The 19,911-nt window shown below is 37.9% G+C and overlaps 1 protein-coding gene across 2 annotated transcripts in view; it reads right to left on the reverse strand.

The window, feature by feature from the left end:
• Positions 1–18,276, reverse strand: part of RSBN1L (round spermatid basic protein 1 like) — a 69,484-nt gene extending 51,208 nt beyond the window's left edge. For both annotated transcript variants that reach the window (XM_054564183.1, XM_054564182.1), the window contains exon 1: positions 17,670–18,276. In XM_054564183.1, the coding sequence (XP_054420158.1) occupies positions 17,670–18,246 (577 nt within the window). In that variant the 5' untranslated portion in view covers positions 18,247–18,276. The remainder of the gene's footprint in view (positions 1–17,669) is intronic.
• Between the last annotated feature and the right edge of the window lie 1,635 nt (positions 18,277–19,911).

The following is a 19,911-nucleotide window of genomic DNA, read 5'->3' on the forward strand; positions in this document are numbered from 1 at the left end:
AAAATTATCATACTATAAGGACAAGAAATTTATCTGCTTTAAAAAGTACAACTCAACATAAGTACAGTTTTATTTAAAAATAAAAAGGGGCTCAGAGGGAAAACAGATGCAAATATACCCAAGACACAGTTTGAACCTAAACAGGAAAAAGAAATACAACAGAGGAGGAAAGGAGAAGGAATAAATGACTAAGGCATTATCAACCCAGAACAAACTATAAATTATATATGTGGAAAAATACCAATGGTCTAAAGACACACCTTATATGTAAAAGTAAAGATATAAAAAAGAAAACTGATTAAAATAATTTAAAGCAAAATATGAGATTTTCAAATACATGGTCAATTTATGATTTTACAACATATGCCATATGTGCATCAGTGTAACATGTACTTCATTCACCCAATACATTTCTGTTGCACACTTATGTGCAAGAGTTAAAAATAAGAACTAGTGCTGCACTAAAAAATCTTAAAATTAATGAAATATCAGATGACTCTCATTTTAAGTGTTACTTTGGAAAACCAGCTCTGAAATAACAAAACCTTTTTTCCATCTGGTTATAATAAAATCCACTAGTCTCAACCAGTATAAAAGTCATCATAATAGTATAGAGATGAAAATACATACACACACATATAAAAATATAAGATGAATCACTTAAGTAAAACATAAAACGCCTTGTTAGACAATCTTTTTTAAGAGAATGATTAAAAAATAGATCAACAATCCATTATCTGGATCTTCAGAATTAATTCGTAGATTTCCAGGTAACAAAAGACTGCCACTTTAAAAAAATATTTTTATTTATTTATTTTTTTTAGAAAGGGGAAGGGAGGGAGAAAGGGAGAGAAACACCGATGTGTGAGTGAAACATTGGCTGCCTCTTGCACACCCGCAACTGGGGATTTGGCCTGCAACTCTGGCATGTGCCCTGGCTGGGAATCGAACTGTAACATTTTGGTTCTCAGGCTAGCACTCAATCCACTGAGCCACACCAGCCAGGACAGAAGATTGCCACTTTTTAAAATTATTCTAATAACCTTCAAAAATGGAGTACATACTTTCAAGCTTTAAAAAAAAATGAGAAATATAATTTAGCCTTTTCAGTATGACAAAAACTTAAAACTCTCATTATCATACTCATAGTGATGACCTCAAAAACAGGAAAACAATTACTCAAAACTAAAAAATAGTAGCTGATTATCATTTCATTTTTACTGTCTCAGCCATCATTTATCATTCCAGGTCAGAGAAGTGACAGCTATAATTTCTGGCAGTCATTGACAGGCTTATTCTCATCTGTTCCATGCTAAGAAACTAGATTAGGTCCATTAGTATTACACTGTATAATAGAATAAGCAGGTTCTCATATCTCTAGCTCTATTACAGCATTTCACACTGTATCTACCTAGTTACAAACATTTTTCTCTTTATCATCATCCCTGTCCCCACCAGTATACCAACTTGAGGATAGAGAAGGCTCTCTCCCTCAATTAATGTGTATCCAATACATGAAATAGGTCTGGTGACATTGTACATTATGACTTTCTCTCCTAAAAGATGCTCTAGGTTGATCTTTGTTAATCTTTTCTTATTTTCCTCTGCTATGCCACAGCAAAGAAGGAAATTCTTAGACCTTAAGACCTTCCTGGAGTGGTGCCGCAAATTATTTCCCTTTCCTAATTGTACTGTTATTTTTGCCAAAAAACTAAGATTTAATAAAGCTACTCCTCCAATAATATTAAGGGTCAACGGTTTTTCTGGCTAAGTCTCAATAAAGACAATACCCCCCCCCCAAAAGACAATGGGCTAATTTCTTTTTTATGTAGAGCTCTTTTTATACAAAGTACTCTTAAAACTTAATACCTATAAAGAATAAGAAAAATAAAAAATAAAGTTTAAAAAATTAAAATACAGAAAAAAGAGGTGCAAATTTCAAAGAATGTTAAATAAACATTTAAAACATTCAACTTTATCAATATTCAAAGAAATACAAATTAAAATAATATGAAACTAATTTTCACTTACCAAGTTGACCAATTTTCTTAAAAATATTAACCAGTGTTAAAAAGGGTAAAGCAAAATAGGCACTTATACACAATGATAATAAGTATAAACATAGTTTTACTAGAGGGCAACTTAAAAATATGTTGAAAAAGCATTAAAAACCATTATTCCTTTGATTTCACTATTCTACTGGTAGGATTTCATAAGAAGAAAACAACCACACCTGCACAAATACAGATGTACAAGGGTCCTCATCCCATATTATTTATAATAGTGAAAAACTATAAATAACTGTTTAATATGAAGTTTGATTAAGTAAATTTGGGCATATTCAAAAATGGAGAATTATTAAGCTGTTAAAAAATTATGTTTGATTATAGTTAACATCATGGGAAAAATGTTCATGACATGTTAAGAGGAAACTGGAAGTTAATATATATAAATGTAAATCTATAAAAAGATCCCAAGTCTGTCACACATATGTATATATGATTACCTAGAAACACACACACAGTGGTGGGCAAAAGTAGGTGTACAATTGTGAGTATGCAAAATGGTTTATGCTTATATTATTATTTATTAATCATTGTATTATTTATTTGTATTACAATTGTAATACACATACATACAGGGGTAGGAAAGAAGTAGATTTATAGTTATGAGAAGACAAAACAGTTTATTCTTGTATTATTATTTACTGTATTGTTTTCCGTAAGAACTGTAAACCTACTTTTGCCCCATCCTGTATATATGTATATACACACAGAGGGATGTTAAAACAAGAAAACTTGTTTAAAAGTTTACATAAGAGTTACACTTCCAGGTCCTCCTACCATCATCCCAAACAGTCTCGTAATCCTTTCATTCTCGTTATACCTTAAGGAACACATTGTATTTTTTTCCTCCCCTTTATTCCTCTCCACCCAGCAACCACCCCCACCAGCACCCCTCCGCACCTTAGTTCATGTTCATGGGTCCTACATATAAGTTCTTTGGCTTTTCCTTTTCCTGTACTATTCTTAACCTCCCCCTGTCTACTTTGCACCTACCGATTATGATGCTTATTCCCTGTAGCTTTTCCCCCATTCTTCTCACCCCCCCATCTCCATTTCTATGATTCTGTTCCTGTTCTAGTTGTTTGCTTAGTTTTTGTTTGTTTTTGCTTTTAAATTCATCTTGTTTTCAAAAAAATTAAAAAAGAAAAAAAGAAAGGCATTGAATAGCCAGTTCCCTAAGAACTAAGACAGGACCTGAGATTATTTGCTCCTCAAAGAAAAAGTAACCATTGCTATCTGCAACTGTAAAGAGACTTTTCAAAGGGTCCCCTCCAACATGTACACAGACACTAACTGAAGAGATCTATACATAGAACATTTTCAAACCTTACCTACTGAGTCACCACTAATACGATTTGCTTCTGATAACAGAACTCTAATATGAGGTATTTGCCTGCATCTCAAACTCATATCCACATTTTTTCAATGTTTATTCTCTCCATCTGAAACCACAGAATTATATATAAATCCTTTTTTGCTACATATGTATTAGATAATCATAATGGCCTATCATATACTCCATCTCAAAATTTCTTCTTTTCTGTGTCCAGGAGTACCAACCATTTTGTCACTAAAATCACATCACTTTACTACTACAGTATCTCCAATATCCCTGTCTCTAATTTTTCTCTCAATCATCCTATACAATGCTACCAAAATGACCAATTTGAATATATTATCACCCTACTAAAACAACTGTGCCTTGCTGTTACTGACCAGAGAATGAAGTCTAAACTTCATATCCTGGCAAATAAAAGGCAAACTGTGGAAGATTTTCAAATGCCATGCCATCCTAGCTCCCAACTTTGTACAAATCACCAATCCAGCCAAATAGTTCTGTTCGCAGGCTACTGACTGTGCTATGCACACCTCCATCTCTACAATCTTTTTCACACCATCCCCTCAGACTAACAAGTCATTACCTCCTCATCTCCACTTACCCAAGTACTATTTTTCCATCAAAGCTCAGCTCATTTATTTGAGAAACTACCTCACAATGAAGGGTACATTTCCAGATGAAGGAAATTTTAAAAATATTAACGCAATTTACACAGCTAAGAGCTGGAAATCAAACTATCTAAAGATGTGAAACCTAGGTTTACTGTTTATTTTATATCCATGGGCAAGTTACTTAAATCTTCTAAGCTTCCACACAGAACTTATAAAAGGCTAATATCTGACTGAACTTTTTAAAAGTTGTGAAAATTAAATAAAAATATATATAACACAGTAAACACAGTTCTTTAAATGTTAAGTATTGTTCTTATTGTTGTTTCTGTACTCAAGAAGCTTATAGTCTAGTTCAAGTTGCATGCCCTAAGTACTCACTTCATCTGCTTGTCGCCCATCTCAAAAAAGCTTGACAGAACTTAAGAATTCCAGTATTTTCATTATCCTCAAAGGAGAAAACTGAAAAATGGTAAATATTTCTCCCCTTAAGATATAAAGTTCATCAGTGATTCGCCAGAAAAATGAAATGAGGGCATTTATTTTCCAGAATAGTTATATATCTAACCAGTGAAAGTGGCTCTAAATTAAGTAACACCTAAAGAAAACATATACCCATTCTATAAAAAAGCTAAAGAGGACCTGTCCAGTGTGGTTCAGTTGGCTGGATGTCCTCCTACAAAGTTAAAGGTCACCACCAGTTCATTTCCCGGTCAGGGCACTGCCTGGGCTACAGGCCAGGTCCCTGGTTGGAGGCATGCAAGAGGCAACCGAATCTCACACTGATGTTTCTCTCCCTCTCTTCCTCTCTCCCTTCCCCCTGCCCTCTAAAAGTAAATAAAAATTTAAAAATGTTTAAAAAAAAAGTTTACCGTAAGATTCTAGTCAGAACCAATTAATTTATAGTATCTGTGGTTCTGAATTTTTTGTTAACAAATTATTTCTTAAATTATATTTTATTACATTACAGTTGTCCTAATTTTTCCCACTCTGCCCCCCTCTGCCCAGACAACTCCCATACTTTTGTTCATGTCCATGGATCATGCACATAAATTCTTTTGGCTATTCCATTTACAATACTGTACTTTCCATCACCATGCCTATTCTGTAACCACCTATTTGTACTTCTTAATCCCCCCACCTCTTTACCCATTCCCTGAAATCTCCCTCTCATCTGGAAACTATCAAAATGCTCATTCTCTGTTCTCGTTTGCTTAGTTTGTTTTTTAGATTCAACTGTTGATAGGTATGTTTGACCTTCTTTTTCTTAAATAAGACCCTTTAACATTTCATATACTAATGGTTTGCTGATGATCGACTCCTTTAGTTTTCTCTAGTCAAGGAAGCTCTCTCTCTGCCCTTTGATTCTAAATGATAGATAGCTTTGCTAGCTAGAGCAATTTGGCTATAGGTCCCTGCTTTTCAGGACTTTGAATGCTTCTTGCCAATCCCTTCTAGTCTGCAAAAATGTCTTTTGAGAAATCAACTGACAGTCTTATGGGAACTCCCCTGTAGCAAACTAACTGCTTTTCTCTTGTAGCTTTTAAAATTCTCTCTTTATCTTTAACCTCTGGCATTTAATTATGATGTATTTTGGAGTGGGCCTCCTTACATCCAACTTGTTTGGGACTCTCTGTGCTTCCTGGACTTGCATGTCTATTTCCTTCACCAAGTTAGGTAAGTTTTTTTTCATTATTTTTTTCAAATAGATTTCCAATTTATTACTCTTTCTCTTCTCCTCTGGCACCCCTATGATATGAATGTTGGAAGGCTTATAGTTGTCCCAAGGGCTGCTTAAGCCATCCTCGTTTTGGGGATTCTTTTTCCTTCTTGTTCTCATTGGTTGTTTTTTGCTTCCTCAGGTTCCAAATTATTGATTCTCGGTTTCATCTACTCTACTGTTGTTTGCCTGTAAATTGTTGTTTTAATTGGTGCATCCTTCATTTTCTGACTGGATCTTTTTTATGTTGCGGAGGTCCTCACTAAGTTCCTTGAGCATCCTTATAACCAGTGTTCTGAACTGTGCATTTAATAGATTGCTTATTATCAGTTCATTTAGTTCTTTTTCTGGAATTTTGATCTATTCTTTCATTTGGGCTATGTTTGTCTTTTCATTTTGGTAACCTCCCTGTGTTTGTTTCCATATACTAGGCAGAGCTGCTAAAACTCTGTCTTGGTAGCATGGCCTAATGATGTAGGCACAGCCTCCCCTATCACCCTAGCTGGGTACTCAAGATATACCCTTCGTCTGGGCTGAGTATACCCTCCTCTTGTAGTTGAGCCTTGGTTGCTGTTGGCAGGTTAATGGGACGGATTTACCCAAGCAAGTCAGTTGCAAGGACTGTCTGTGACCTCTGACCACCAACCTCCATCCTCCGTGGAGGATCAGCTATGTAGGGGCAGGGTGGTAATTCTCCAATGTGGTCTGTAGTTGTCCACTGGTTGTGCAGGATCTGGGGCTTCCTGGGTGATGCAAGCCAAGGCCAGCCTCCACTTGTGTTTTGCCTGGGGCCACCCTGCATGAGCTACAAAGTAATCTGCAGTTGCTACTTGTGCTGGGCTTGGAGATTCCCAGGAAAAGCCAACCTGTGAATCTAGGCTAGCTGCTGCTAATGCTGAGCTGGGGCCCCTTAGCAAGAGATGTGGGGGTTGGGGACTGGGGGCTCCCTGAGGCTGGCCTTTGATTGTTTTAGAGTATTTAGGATGTTGTGAAGCAGGAGCCAAGACCAGCCATTCATAAGGAAAAGCAACTGTTAAGATAGGTGAGCCTGTAAATTGGGTTGGGCAAAGCCTCAGGACATCTCCATAGCAGGACTAACAAGTGTCACCCAAGTTGGTGAAGTTGCAGATACGGCACCAGCCTGATGGAGCTGTAGATCTGTGGGGAGAGGAATCAAAAAAGTCACAATGGCCTTTGCCCACCTTTCTGTCTTGGAGAAAACTGTCCCTCATCTCTGGCCTGATGCCAGATCCTTCAGTCTCTCCTTGTATGCCACTGGTGCTGGAGCTCAGAGGTAGTCTTTCAAGCTGCTACCCTGGTGCTGGAGCTCAGAGGGAATGAGTATGAGTAAGTCCACATGTAGGTTCTTTTACAAGGAACTGCTTGGGACTCCAGAATTTTCTTCTACCTCCTCAGTCCCTGCTGGTTTCAACAGCCAGAAGTTATAGGGACTTACTTCCTGGCACTGGAACCCAGGGCTGGAGGGCTAGTTGTGGGGCTGGGACTCCTCACTCCTGAGATATCCCTCCTGAATTTTTATCTAGCACCCATGGTTGCAGGACCAGCCTGTTCCACATCTCTGTATCTTCACCCCTCTGACCAGTCTGGATGGATGTGGTTTCTTTAATTCTGTAGTTGTGGTTGTGCATGGAGGCAAGCCCTGTTTCCCTCACCTTAATCTTGACCAGAAGTCCCACCGTTCTGAATTTTATGATCAATCCATCCCACCAAAAAAAAAAAAAAAATTATAGTACTTATTTTGGTGCCCAAAATCAAAATAGACTGCTAAATTTAATCTAGATAAGAGTAGCAGTACAACATAGGAAATATAGTCAATAATATTGTAGTAACTATATATGGTGCCAGTTGGGTACTGGAAATATCAAGAAAAACACTTTGAAAAGTATATGATTGTCTAATCACTATGTTGTACATCTGAAACTATTATAAAGTAATAGTTAATATAAACTGTAACTGAAAGGAGTAGCAATTTCTTTTGAATTCCCAACCTCAAAACTAATTAATTTTTCATTTAGAAATAGTCTGGTATTGTTCTTTAACCCCCAATGAAACAGGTTATTCAGGCAAGGAGGATTAATTGATACTAGCCATGAGGCAAAAGATGGTTGAAAACTGGGTATTGACAAAGCATCATGTCACAGATTACAAACTACACACCAATAGGAAATAACTATTAAAATGGTGACAGTGGTCACCTCAACCAAGTGATCAAACTTAGCACCATTACTAATGGCACTATTCCCTCCTGATGAAATGTAATATGAAGTACACCTATCAAATAATCTTACCAAGACTACTTAATCTGAATTTAACCAAGCCTTTACACCAAGTTTGTAATTTATGAGAAATACAAAAGATCAAGTTAAATACCACAATAAAACAATTATTTTAAATATCATGAATATAAAAAAAATCTACAAGATAACAGCTTTGTTGAACTGATATCTTCAAAAAGTTAATACCATATGAAAAAAAGTGAAGAGGGCAGACAGGTCTAGATTTAAATAAATAAGCAGATATAATATGTTTGAGATATAATAGGAGAATTGTATATGGACTGGCTATGTGATTATTTTCTTAAGTGTTTTAATGTTATTGTGGTTAAGTGGTTACTTTAGGAAATAAAAACTGAAATACTTAAGAATGAAGTATGACGTCTACAATTTACTTTCAAATGATTTAGTGCATATATATATATATATGAAAATATTGGAGTATTTACAGCTGTTGAATCTAGGAGGAAAATCTGCAAAGGGTCACTGTATTATCCTTTCAACTTCTCTGTATGCTTAAAATTTTTTATCATAAGAAATTTTTTAAAATAAATAACTTGGAAAAAATTTTAAAGTTCATCTTTACTTTCTTCTTCCTGTTTACCACACTCTTAAGGGGGAAAAAATTAAGTTAACTGCAGCCTTGTGTAGTTAGGCACCAACCCCGGCAGAGATGAGGTAGATCCAAAATCTTCATATATTAGCTATGCAACTCTGAGCAAGTTATAAAATCTAAAACTATTGAGATAATACCATGGCACATGGCAACCACTCAATACAGGCCCATCTAATCCCAATGTTTTATTTCCTATGCTGATGTGGCTGAATGTACACTGACTTTGCAATCATCTGCTTCACTTAGCTGTTATGTGTATATGTATGCTTAGATTATTTAACTTTCATGATACTAAACAGGTATCAGTACATCCATGTTCATAGCAGCATTATGCGTAATAGATAAAAGGTAGAAGAACCCAAGTATCCATCAAGGATGAATGGTAAACAAAATGTGGGATGCTCATACAAATATTATTCGGCCTTAAAAGGGAAATTCTCACACATGCTGCAACGAAGATGAAACTTTGAAGGCATTACACTAATTGAAATAAGCCTGTCACAAAAGAAAAAATACTTCATGATTCTACTCCTATAAGGTACTTCGAGTAGTAAAATTCATAGAGACAGAAAGTAAAATGGTGGTTACCAGGGGCTGGCTGGTGGATGATGGAAACAGTTATTCTATAACAGGTATGGAATTTCAATTTGGGAAGAGAAAAAAGTACTGGAAAAGGACAGTGGTGATGGCTGCATAACAATGTGAATATATTCAATGTCTCTAAATTATACACTTAAAATGCCTAAAAGAGTTAATTTTATGTTATGTGTATTTTATCATGAATTTAAATAATTTTTTAAACAGTTAATCTAAAAATATACAAACACATCCATTTCAGAGAAGAATTAACTAATTGTTAATGATAGTTTGGCACTATGGGAGAATTTCACTCTTTTACGTATACATATACATGTTAAAATTTTATAAGCACCATTAGTTCTGTAACGGAAGAAATTTCAATCCTAGTTATTCTGGGTGAAATGATATATGTTGGGAATGTGCTTTAAAATACCAGAGCAACACAATAAGAATAAGTGGAGGAAGGGAAATGAAACATAAATTGTAAAATGTTGATAACTGTTGAAGAAGGATAATAGGTAGACCCAGAATTCACAACACTATTCTGGTTTCTTTTGTATTAATTAAAAGTTTTGACTTCCAGCCAAGATGGAGGCGTAGATAAGATATACTTTGTCTCCTCACATAACCAAAAGGAAAACAAAATTTAAAAACAAAAAACTGGAACAGAAAATCAAACTATGCAAGTCCAACAACTAAGAAGTTCAAAAAGAAACATTCATCCAGACAGCTAAAAGGGGACGAGACAGGCTGCCCAAGGGGAGAGGACGTGCAGCAAGGTGGCGGCTGGAGGAGTGGGTGAGGCAGTGACTGACAGACCAGGAAACCCAAGGTTCCAGCGCTGCAAAAGCAAGCCTCAAAACCTCTGGCTGTAAAAACCGGTGGGGGTTGTGGCAGTGGCAGAAACTCCCAGACTCATAGGAAAGTTTGCTGGAGAGACCCACAGGGTCCTAGAAGATACACAAACCCATCCACCCAGGATTTAGCACCACAAGGGCCCAATTTGCTTGTGGTACCAGGGGAAGTGACTGAAAGCCAGCAAAGAACCAGGCAAGCGCCACTGTTCTCTCTCCGACCCCTCCCTCACATAGAGCGCCACAACACAGCAAGGTGAGTTGCCCCACCCTAATGAATACCTAGGTTCTGCCCCTTCCAACATAACAGGCACACTGACACAAAGAAATATGGCCCAAATGAAAGAACAGATCAAAGCTCCAAAAACAGAACTAAGCGATGCACAGATAGCCAACCTATCAGGTGCACAGTTCAAAACACTGGTAGTAAACAGGATGCTCAAAGAAATAGTGGAGTATGGTCACAAAATGGAGGAAAAAGTGAAGGCTAGGCAAAGTGAAATAAAGAAAAATGTACAGGGAACCAACAGCAAAGGGAAGGAAACAGGGTCTCAAATCAATGATTTGGAGCAAAAGGAACAGATAAACATTCAACCAGAACAGAATGAAGAAACAAGAATTCAAACACGTAAGGAGAGGCTTAGGAACCTCTGGGACAACTTTAAACATTCCAACATCTGAATCATAGGGGTGCAGAAGGAGAAGAGGAAGAGCAAGAAATGGAAAACTTATTTGAAAAAATAATGAAGGACAACTTCCCCCATCTGGTGAAGGAAATAGACTTCCAGGAGATCCAGGAAGCCTGGAAGAGTCCCAAAGAAGCTGGACCCAAGGAAGCACACACCAAGGCACATGATAATTACATTACCCAAGATGAAAGATAAGGAGAGCATCTTAAAAGCTGCAAGAAGAAAGGCGACAGTTACCTTCAAGACTACCTACCCATAAGACTATCAGCTGATTTCTCAAAAGAAACCTTGCAGCAAGAAGGGGCTGACAAGAAACATGAAAAGTAGGAACCTACAGCCAAGATTGCTCTATTCAGCAAAGCTATCGTTTAGAATCAAAGGGCAGATAAAGAGCTCCCGTGACAAAAAAGTAAAGGAGTTTATCATTACCAACCCCTAATTATATGAAATGTTAAAGGGGCTTATTTAAGAAAAAGATGATCAAAAACTATGAACAGTAAAATGACAAACAACTATCAACAACTGAACCTAAAAAAAAAAAGAAAAACAAACAAACCTAGGCAAACAACTAGAACAGAATCACAGAAATGGAGATCACATGGAGGGTTATCAGTAGGGATGGGGAAGGAGGAGAATGGCAGAAATGGTACAGGGAATAAGAAGCATAAATGGTAGGTACAAAATAGACAGGAGGATGCTAAGAACAGTATAGGAAATGGAGAAGACAAAGAACTTATATGCATGACCCAGGGACATGAACTAAGAATGGGGAATGCTGGGGGAAGGCGGGTGCAGGGTGGAGGGGAATAAAGGGGAGGAAAAAAATGGGGCAACTGTGATAGCATAATCGATAAAATACACTTTAAAAAAATTCCATGATAAAAAATTATTTTCAATCTACAATTTTAGAAAAAATATGTACACATTTATCTTCACACGTGTGAAATGTTTGAAGTTATAAAAATGTTAGTTTCATTGATAAGAATGCCCTTTTATTATCAATTCTCAACCACACAAAAATAATTTTATATAAGCCACAATATTTCATTATAATTCTTTTCTCTTACTTATCATTTTTTTAATATTCTATTTTAAGTAGTTTATCCATAATCTGAAAGTTTAATTCATTTTAGGATGGTGAAAAATTAGACACTTACTATAATACTTTTCAATCTCTAAAATATAAATTTAGTTTAAAAAGTTCATATGGTTTATACTTAAACACACCAGAAATTCCTAGAAACCAGGATACCAACTAAATGTCTCCAATGTATTAAATGGAAGGAAAAAAGGGTTAGGAACTAACATCGCTTATGAATGCCTACAACATGCAGGTTCATATAATTCCAACAATCATGCTGTGAAAGAGATATCTCTGTATAACAGATGAATACAGGCTCAAAAAGATTAAGTGACTTCACCAATGTCAGACAAATAGGAACAAATCAAAATAAGGCTAAAATTTAAGATCTCTTCTTGAAAAACCTTCTCAAAAAATAAGAAAAAGAATCAGAAATTCCACCTTTGATGTAAGTAGGAGACACTATTATTGTAACCTTAAATATAACGCATAAAGACAGAATGCTGATGGTGAAACTGTAAGTGACTTAGAGCAGAAGGTTAATGTTAAGTCTGTACCAAAAGAGGTAACAAAAAGATTATTTACTCTGCAGTACTCCAGAAAGGCTTAGAAACTAGAGCCTCTGGAATAGGCAAGAGGGGAGAACCAAACCCCCCAACCCACACACACACACACACACACACACACACACACACTCACTCACTCACTCACTCTCTCTCCCCCCTCCTCCTCCCCCTCTCTCTCCCTCCCTCCCTCCCTCCCCCTCTCTCTTTTTCCCTCCCCCCTCCCCCTGCCATGGGAATGAGATATGGTATCCAGCAAACCTAATCAGAGTGGCTCCAGATTTGCAGGCATCCCACACAGAAGTTAAATGGTATGAAAACAGGGAGACTAAGTGAAAATTTATAAACCCAATGGTGAAACTTGTAGCCTTCTTCCCCAACCAAGGACCGGTAAGTACCCTGCCATCCAAACTCATAACCTTTGCCAATGCCCTTCTCTCCTCATTATTACACTCACACACAGACAGAAAAATGAAGGACTCTTATCTGAAGAAATTAAAAGTCTTCTTATTCACCACCAGAGACAAGAAGTAAAGGTAAAAACATCAGAGTTCATTAATCATTAAGCCATGCTCAATACATGTCCAGTGAGCTTCCTATTACGTTTGAAACCTTCTCTTGATTATAAAGGAACTGCTAAGGATTACACAGACATGCAGAAAGCCTCCAACAACAAGAGACCAAACAAACAGAAAAGTCAGAGAAACCAAAAACAATGCAAAAACAGAACATGTCAAAGCAAGCATGATTAATATCCTTGAAGAGATAATAAATGTGCCCCATGAAAAAGGAACAAGATGCTATAATACAGTAACAATGAACAAGAAGAAGTCATAAAACATTTTTTAAGATACCTGAAATGTTAAAATTCAGTGAAAGTGCTCAAATCTCCCAGACAGTTGAACAAAGACTATTTGAAGATCAAATTTTGAAATACCAACATTGCAGCCAGGCAGTAACGGAAGACCTCCAAGCTTCTGAGGGAAAATATGTCCACTATAGAAATCGCTCAACAGTCAAACAGTAAAGTGTGAGGGTAAAAATAAAATCCCAAAAATATATTCCCATGCAGTCTTTCAGAGTAATAGTAGAGAAAACAAAACAAAGGAATAAACCAAAAGGAAGACATAGGATCCAGAAAAAAAGGACTGAACTAATACTACAGAAATTCCCAGAATGTCAGCTATGGGAAGTCCCAAAATGACAGCCTTGCAGCAGGCCTAAAAGGAAACAATCTAGACCAAAGCAGGAAGGACAGCTACAGAAAGGATGGATGGCTACAGGAACAAATGGAACTACTAATAATATCTGACAGATCTGACCATGTGGAAAATTGTACTGAGATGCATTTTATGAAGCTGCTGGAGAATATAGAAAGACTTTGCCAGATAAAACTAACCAAATGAAAATACAAGGCATGAAAAACAAAAGGTTACACAAGAAAATGAAATCACAGTAAACTATCTCAGCAGTGACAAACACTTGGTCATAATGATGAAAACTCTGAATATGAATTTAATCTAAAATTGTGGAACAATATTAGAAAGATGGGGAAAAGTCTAGTTTGAAAAACTTTTGAACATCTACCCCTTTATTTTTTTTATTTTTTAAAAATACCTTTATTTTTCTATTATATATTTTCTACTTGCATATTGCTAGTGTAAAGGAATGAATGCTATTGATTTTTGTTTTATCGCTTATTTATACCTTAACATTAACAAGTCCCATAGTTTTTTTTTTCTTGTTTTTTTTTTTAGTTTATTTTATTCTCATTGAGAGAGAGAGAAAGGGAGAAAGAGAAAGACAGAGAGAGTGAGAGAGAGAGAAACACTGATGTGAGAAACAACAGTTAGCTGCTTCTATATGTGCCACAAAGCAAGATTGAGCCTGCAGCCTAGGCATGTGCCCTAACTGGGAATCAAACTGGTGACCTTTCGTATTGCAGGACGATGCCCAACCAACTGAGCCACAGCAACCAGGGCTACCCCTTTAAAATCACTGATATTTCTACCTCAAATTATTCAATTCTAAGAAAGGCCTCTATTTTCATTACAGTTAAATTCTATAACTACTTTCAAGTCAAAAATTCCGTAAAACGCTCTGGTTCTGTCTTGGGATACTTCACAGGGTCATTCTAAAATTAATAAATAAAGTTAATAAATGCAAAGCAAACACTAAAAAAATTTAGGAGATATATATGTTTTCTTGGTTACCTGAATCAGTTAAGACATTTTGTTACCTAATAATGTGTTCGTTCTGTTGTTTGTTATAACTCTAAATGTTGCATACCTTCCGTACGTGTTCTACTTTAACTTCCACATCTACTGATTCATTGTTATTCCATCTTACAGGAAAATAAGCTATGAACTCTTCAGCAAATTACCTCTGTAAGAACCAAAGCCTAGTTATTTTCTAGTTTTGGAAATCTAAAGTGTCTTGCCCTTTATTTTTCTATAACTTTTATTTGATAACTCTGGCTATCATGCCAGACAACTGCAGCACTGACACAGGCTTTAGGTGTGTAAGACATCAACCTGTATATTAGGTTGACCTAGGTTGATATGCTTTTACAATTCTCTTGTTCATCACTTTTAACTTACATATCTACTGTCAAGGATCCTTTCTGTATCTAAACTGACCCACCTTTTAATTTGTTATGAAGTTAACAAAAACAAATTATCATTCTTGACTCAAATAAAATTTACTAAATGCCCTGCCAAGCCCTTTCATACACATTTTCATTTAACACAATTAGCAGTCCTTACTAAAGACTTAAAAAAACAAAAACAAAAAACAAACCCTACTACAAATAAATAAAGGAATTTAATTGCTTAATGAAGTTGAAAGACTTTTCATTTTTTTATTTTTTGAAGGATCTGTTACCTTGCTTAGTTGTCTTAATAGCTAATTTCTAGTTGTGATTCAGATTCCTCAATCAGTGAGATATGGGATAATTGCAGGAGTGCATTGAACTGTCCTATGAAACTATCCAATACTAAAAAGAGGTATACATACCTAAAAAAAAGGATACCTCGTTATCCATTCACTAAGATTTTTACAAAAAGCCCAGAGAAATAAGAACTATATTACAAATTAGAACTTTTCTATGTGCAATCATAACTATATTGAATGCATTATGTAATCTTGCTATTTTAATACCACCGTTGTTTACGAATCTTCTTAATTGAGTAAAACAGAACCTTAATTCAGTTTTATCTGAGTTTTAGGATATAAGCACCTCCCAAATTAACATTTTCGCCATTAAATTTACCATCAAGACACAAAAAGCAAACCCCTTTTGGTTTTTAATTTTTTCTCAATAAAAACAGCATTTGTCAAAAAAAATGAAAATCTTACAAGTGTTAATAATCTAGTCACTAATCAAAGAAACCTAAATAGGTCACATAAAAACATCTTCCCCACATGCTTTTTTAAAAACATTTTACATATTTGTTTTTAGAGAACGGGGGGAGGGAGGGAGGAAGAGAGGGTAAGAAACATCGATAGGGTTGCCGCTCGTGGGACTGAACCTGTAACCCAGGCATGTGCCCTAACGTGAATAGAACCAGCGACCTTTCCCTTTACAGGACACCCAGCCAACCGAGCCACACTGGTCAGGGCTTCCCCACATCTTAATGAAAAGCTATCACTGCTTACGTTCAGGCTTAGTAAGGTAAGCTGTAGCTTTCAAAAGGAGGATCCTAAATATAACTTAAAAGGCTAGAAAAATTTTCCTTTTAACAGCCATTTCACTTTAAGGGACACTTATGTGCTCCATATTTTAAGTCAGAACTGTTAAAGAATGCTTATTTATTTACTTCCAGCCATTCCAATCCACTGACAATGTTACAGCCACATTCACTTCCTCAAAGAACACAGAAAAGCAAATGCATTGTTTACACATCATAATGCAAGACTTCCAGGCACTTAAAACTTTTAAATGTAATCATTAAGACAAAATAGCTTCAGAATACTAACCACCTAAAATTCCAGACTAAAACTACTAGAAAAACCACTTTCCTAGAAGCAACCCTCTCCAAAGCTTAGATCTTTACCTTGTGCCAGAGCACCTGATGCCTATGCTTAGATGTCAAAGCTTTATTACATGGAAAACATCAAGAAATAATTAACTGTTGCTATATATTCGTTTACAGTATTTTTAAAAATTGTGAATAGCCATTCCAATTCAAATATACAGAGAATTTTTCCTGATGTAAGGTACCATTAGATCAGCAATGCTAAAACTGTTTGATACTTCACTTTTCTTTTCAAAACAAACAAAAAATCTTGATAATACTGCGTATCAATGAATATTAAAGATCATTATGCACTTTAAGCTTCTGGTCACATAACTATCTAATTTTCAACCAGTCTCCATGTTGTACCTACCACTTACTGTCAGATCTTTGTGTATCAATAGCTAAACAGGTAAGATCATTTATTTAAAAGAAATGCTTTCTGAAGAATTATATGTCTAACCTACATTTTAAATCTGTCTAGCCGTGTCTAAAAGGGACGTATAAGAATTTGCCATTTTCTGTTACTAAAATATTTTGCAGCCACTTGCTCTGGCCCTAAAACGTTAACGCTCCTGATTTTATCATTTGCTGCAGAGGTGGAAAAAAAATATGGCTGAAAATTCTTTTTGAAGGATGGTATTTCAAACAAGACCACTCAAAACACTTAAGCCTACGGAGCGGAAAGGAGAGTGTGGAGGGAGAGGTACCTTAAGAAACAGCACTCTTTGGGCCCTGCACGCTACCTCATTTCCCTAATAGGGATGAAAAGCTCAGGCCTCTGGTAGCTTCCAGCTGACGCCAATACTCTCCACACCCCTTTTTTTGACAGAATTTTCTGGCGCTAGAGCCTTGTCACAAATATGAATTCTATGATCAACACTAAACGGTCTAATAATCAATCGACCATCTTTTACAAGACAAAACCCTTCACGATACCATTCCCTCCTATCTCCCTCGGTAGCCAAACACTCGTAGACGGGTCTCCTAGACCGAATTCTACTAAGCGAGAGGCAGAAACGATACAGAAAGAGTTTCGGCCATTCCCCTCAACTGCGACCGAAATTATAAGCTCCATTTCCTGTCCCCACGAGGGCTGCAATATCGCCTGCAGAAAACCGGACGTTTCCCGCCCCCTCCAGGATGGTGCACGCAGCCCCCGCGCTCCCCCTGCTCCAACCCAGCGGGCGCGGCGGGGTGGCGGGGGCTGGCGTTCCCCCACCCCTCCTGGCGCGGGGATCTACCTCGCGGCAGCAGCTTCACTTCCCCGTTCTCCTCCCGGGCGGCCCCGCCGGCCTCGCCCGCCCCGCCAAGGCCGTGCCGCCTCCGTTCCTTCTCTCGCTTTTCCTTGGGTCTGCGCGGCTTGGCGTTGGCCGAGGAGGCGGCGGCCGGCAGGAGAGGGTGAGGCTGAGCGTGCAACAGCGTAGGAGGGACCAGCAGTTTGCGCGGCACCGGCTGAGACGAGGCAGAGGCTGAGGATGGGACTGAGGACGGGACGGCCGTGCCAGCGGAGAAAGAGAAACTGCTCCGAGCCGGGGATGGGGAGGGGGCAGGAGACAGAGCAGCGAAGCTCCAGGACGTGGTGCTGCCATAGCTCTGAGGCGAAGGTGCCGCCGGCGACTGCAGCTGCCTGGTGTTCCCGCCGCTGCTTCCTTCTCCGTTCAGTCTCCGCGGCGCTTTCTTCTCCTCAGTCCGGACTTTCTTGGCGGACAGAGGACCCGGTGGGTCCCGGGAAGCGATCTGCAGCTTGCCGAACGGTTCTTTCTCTGGGACGGTGGGGGCGGCTGCAGCGCCGTGCACTGGGCTCGGCGGCTCCGCCATTTTGCGCTCCTGTTGTATTTACTCTCCTCTGCTCCCGGGAGCAGGGCAGGGGCGGGCCCTAAGCGGGGGGCGGGGGAGGCGGAGCGTCCGGGCTGCCGGCCGGGCCCTTCATTGAGCGAGCCATCCTGAAAGATCCCTGTAGAAACCAATCAAAGGAGCCGAAGAGGCGGGGTCGCCAAGTGGACCCGGTTAGGAGGTCAAGGCTCCGCAGGGTACTAGTCGTGGCCCAAGGGAGCTGCGAGGGGAGGGTCTTCCAAGTATTGCCAGCGGGAATTGAGGCGGCCCCTACTCCGGACCCCAAAATTTGCCCGGACCCAGGTTGCGCCCCGTCACTGCCTCGAGGACTTTGTCATACCACTTTCTCTTTTTTTCCCCCTTGAGTCCTTTGGGTCCCTCCTTGCCTCTTCGAGCCCAGAAAGCCGTATTTCGCGGATGCTCATCTCGAAGGAGAAAATTTTTCCGGTAATTAAGTTCCTTCTTGGCAGTAGTCCATTGATGGGAGGGGCTTAAAGTCACTTGGTGTTTTGACAAGATTTGTTATTGTTACTTAAACCATCAACTCCTAAAGTTTGAGGGAGATAACTTCCTGCAAACCTAGAACTTTTGGATTACTTCTGAGCTTGAAGGTAAGAGTCTCCGTGGAGATGTTTTTTTTAACTTTTGTCATGGGACCCTTAAAGATTTTAATTTATAACTCAGACCCGCTAAGAAAAATCCGTAAGCGATATTTATAGACGTTTGAAAAGCAAGGTTTATTTTTTAAGTGTATTTTAGCGTTTAGTTAGTATCTTGAGTGTTAGATATTTCGTAAGCGTGTACTTTGATTTCTAATTTAGAAGATAAGGAATTTGGGGAGATAGGTTACAGTAATACGGTTGCAACCAAAACAAGGAGCACAATTTTAATTTAAAGTCTCACGTGAGATCGAAAGTCAGAGGAATAGATTGTAAAAATAAAAATAGTTAAATCACACAACCATTCAGAAGGTATTTTGGGTCCTAAAAACGGACCTAAAGTGCCCGTAAACTTTCTGGAAAACAGTTAAAAGTAACTATCCAGAATTGCCAATATTGTGGCTTTATGAAGTTGGATTTTTGTCCTTCGTGCCTTTTTGTTGTTTTGTCATTGTTGTTGTTGTTTTAAAGAATATTTTGTAGTCAAATGTAATACTGGCTTATGGACTTGTTTTGTTTTTTTAAGTGCTTCCAAATTTTAAAGTGAAAGTATTTATTTCCTTTAATACATAGCAGTGAAAGCAAGTAAAAACTTTGTAGTTGGAATTGACTGGCAGCAGATGTCTGCATGAAAAGTAGCATTTGTGGAAGAGTGGGCAGAGAGGATAGAGTTGGAAATCATTTGCAACTGACTTTGTGACCTAAGTCAATGTGCTTCATCTGTCAGAACCTATGTTTTATTTGTTGAGTTAATTTGATTGCATGATTACTAAGGCCTTTTCCATGCTTTAAACCTTAAACTTCTGCCTCCTATATTCAAGAAGCATTTCAAAATTACACTGAAACCATTACCGTTACCATTAAAATAGCCTTCTAATTGTTGACCTTCCAGATAGAGAAAACTGTTTTTTTGTATACATTAATGTAGTGCCTGGAAACTTGCGCTACTTATTCCCTCATCTGCTACATAGAAGCCTAGAAAATCTGACTA

Source organism: Pteronotus mesoamericanus, unplaced genomic scaffold (genome assembly GCF_021234165.1).
Source record: "Pteronotus mesoamericanus isolate MK-2021 breed Mesoamerican mustached bat unplaced genomic scaffold, CSHL_Meso_final scaffold_85, whole genome shotgun sequence".
NCBI classification, from domain to species: domain Eukaryota; kingdom Metazoa; phylum Chordata; class Mammalia; order Chiroptera; family Mormoopidae; genus Pteronotus; species Pteronotus mesoamericanus.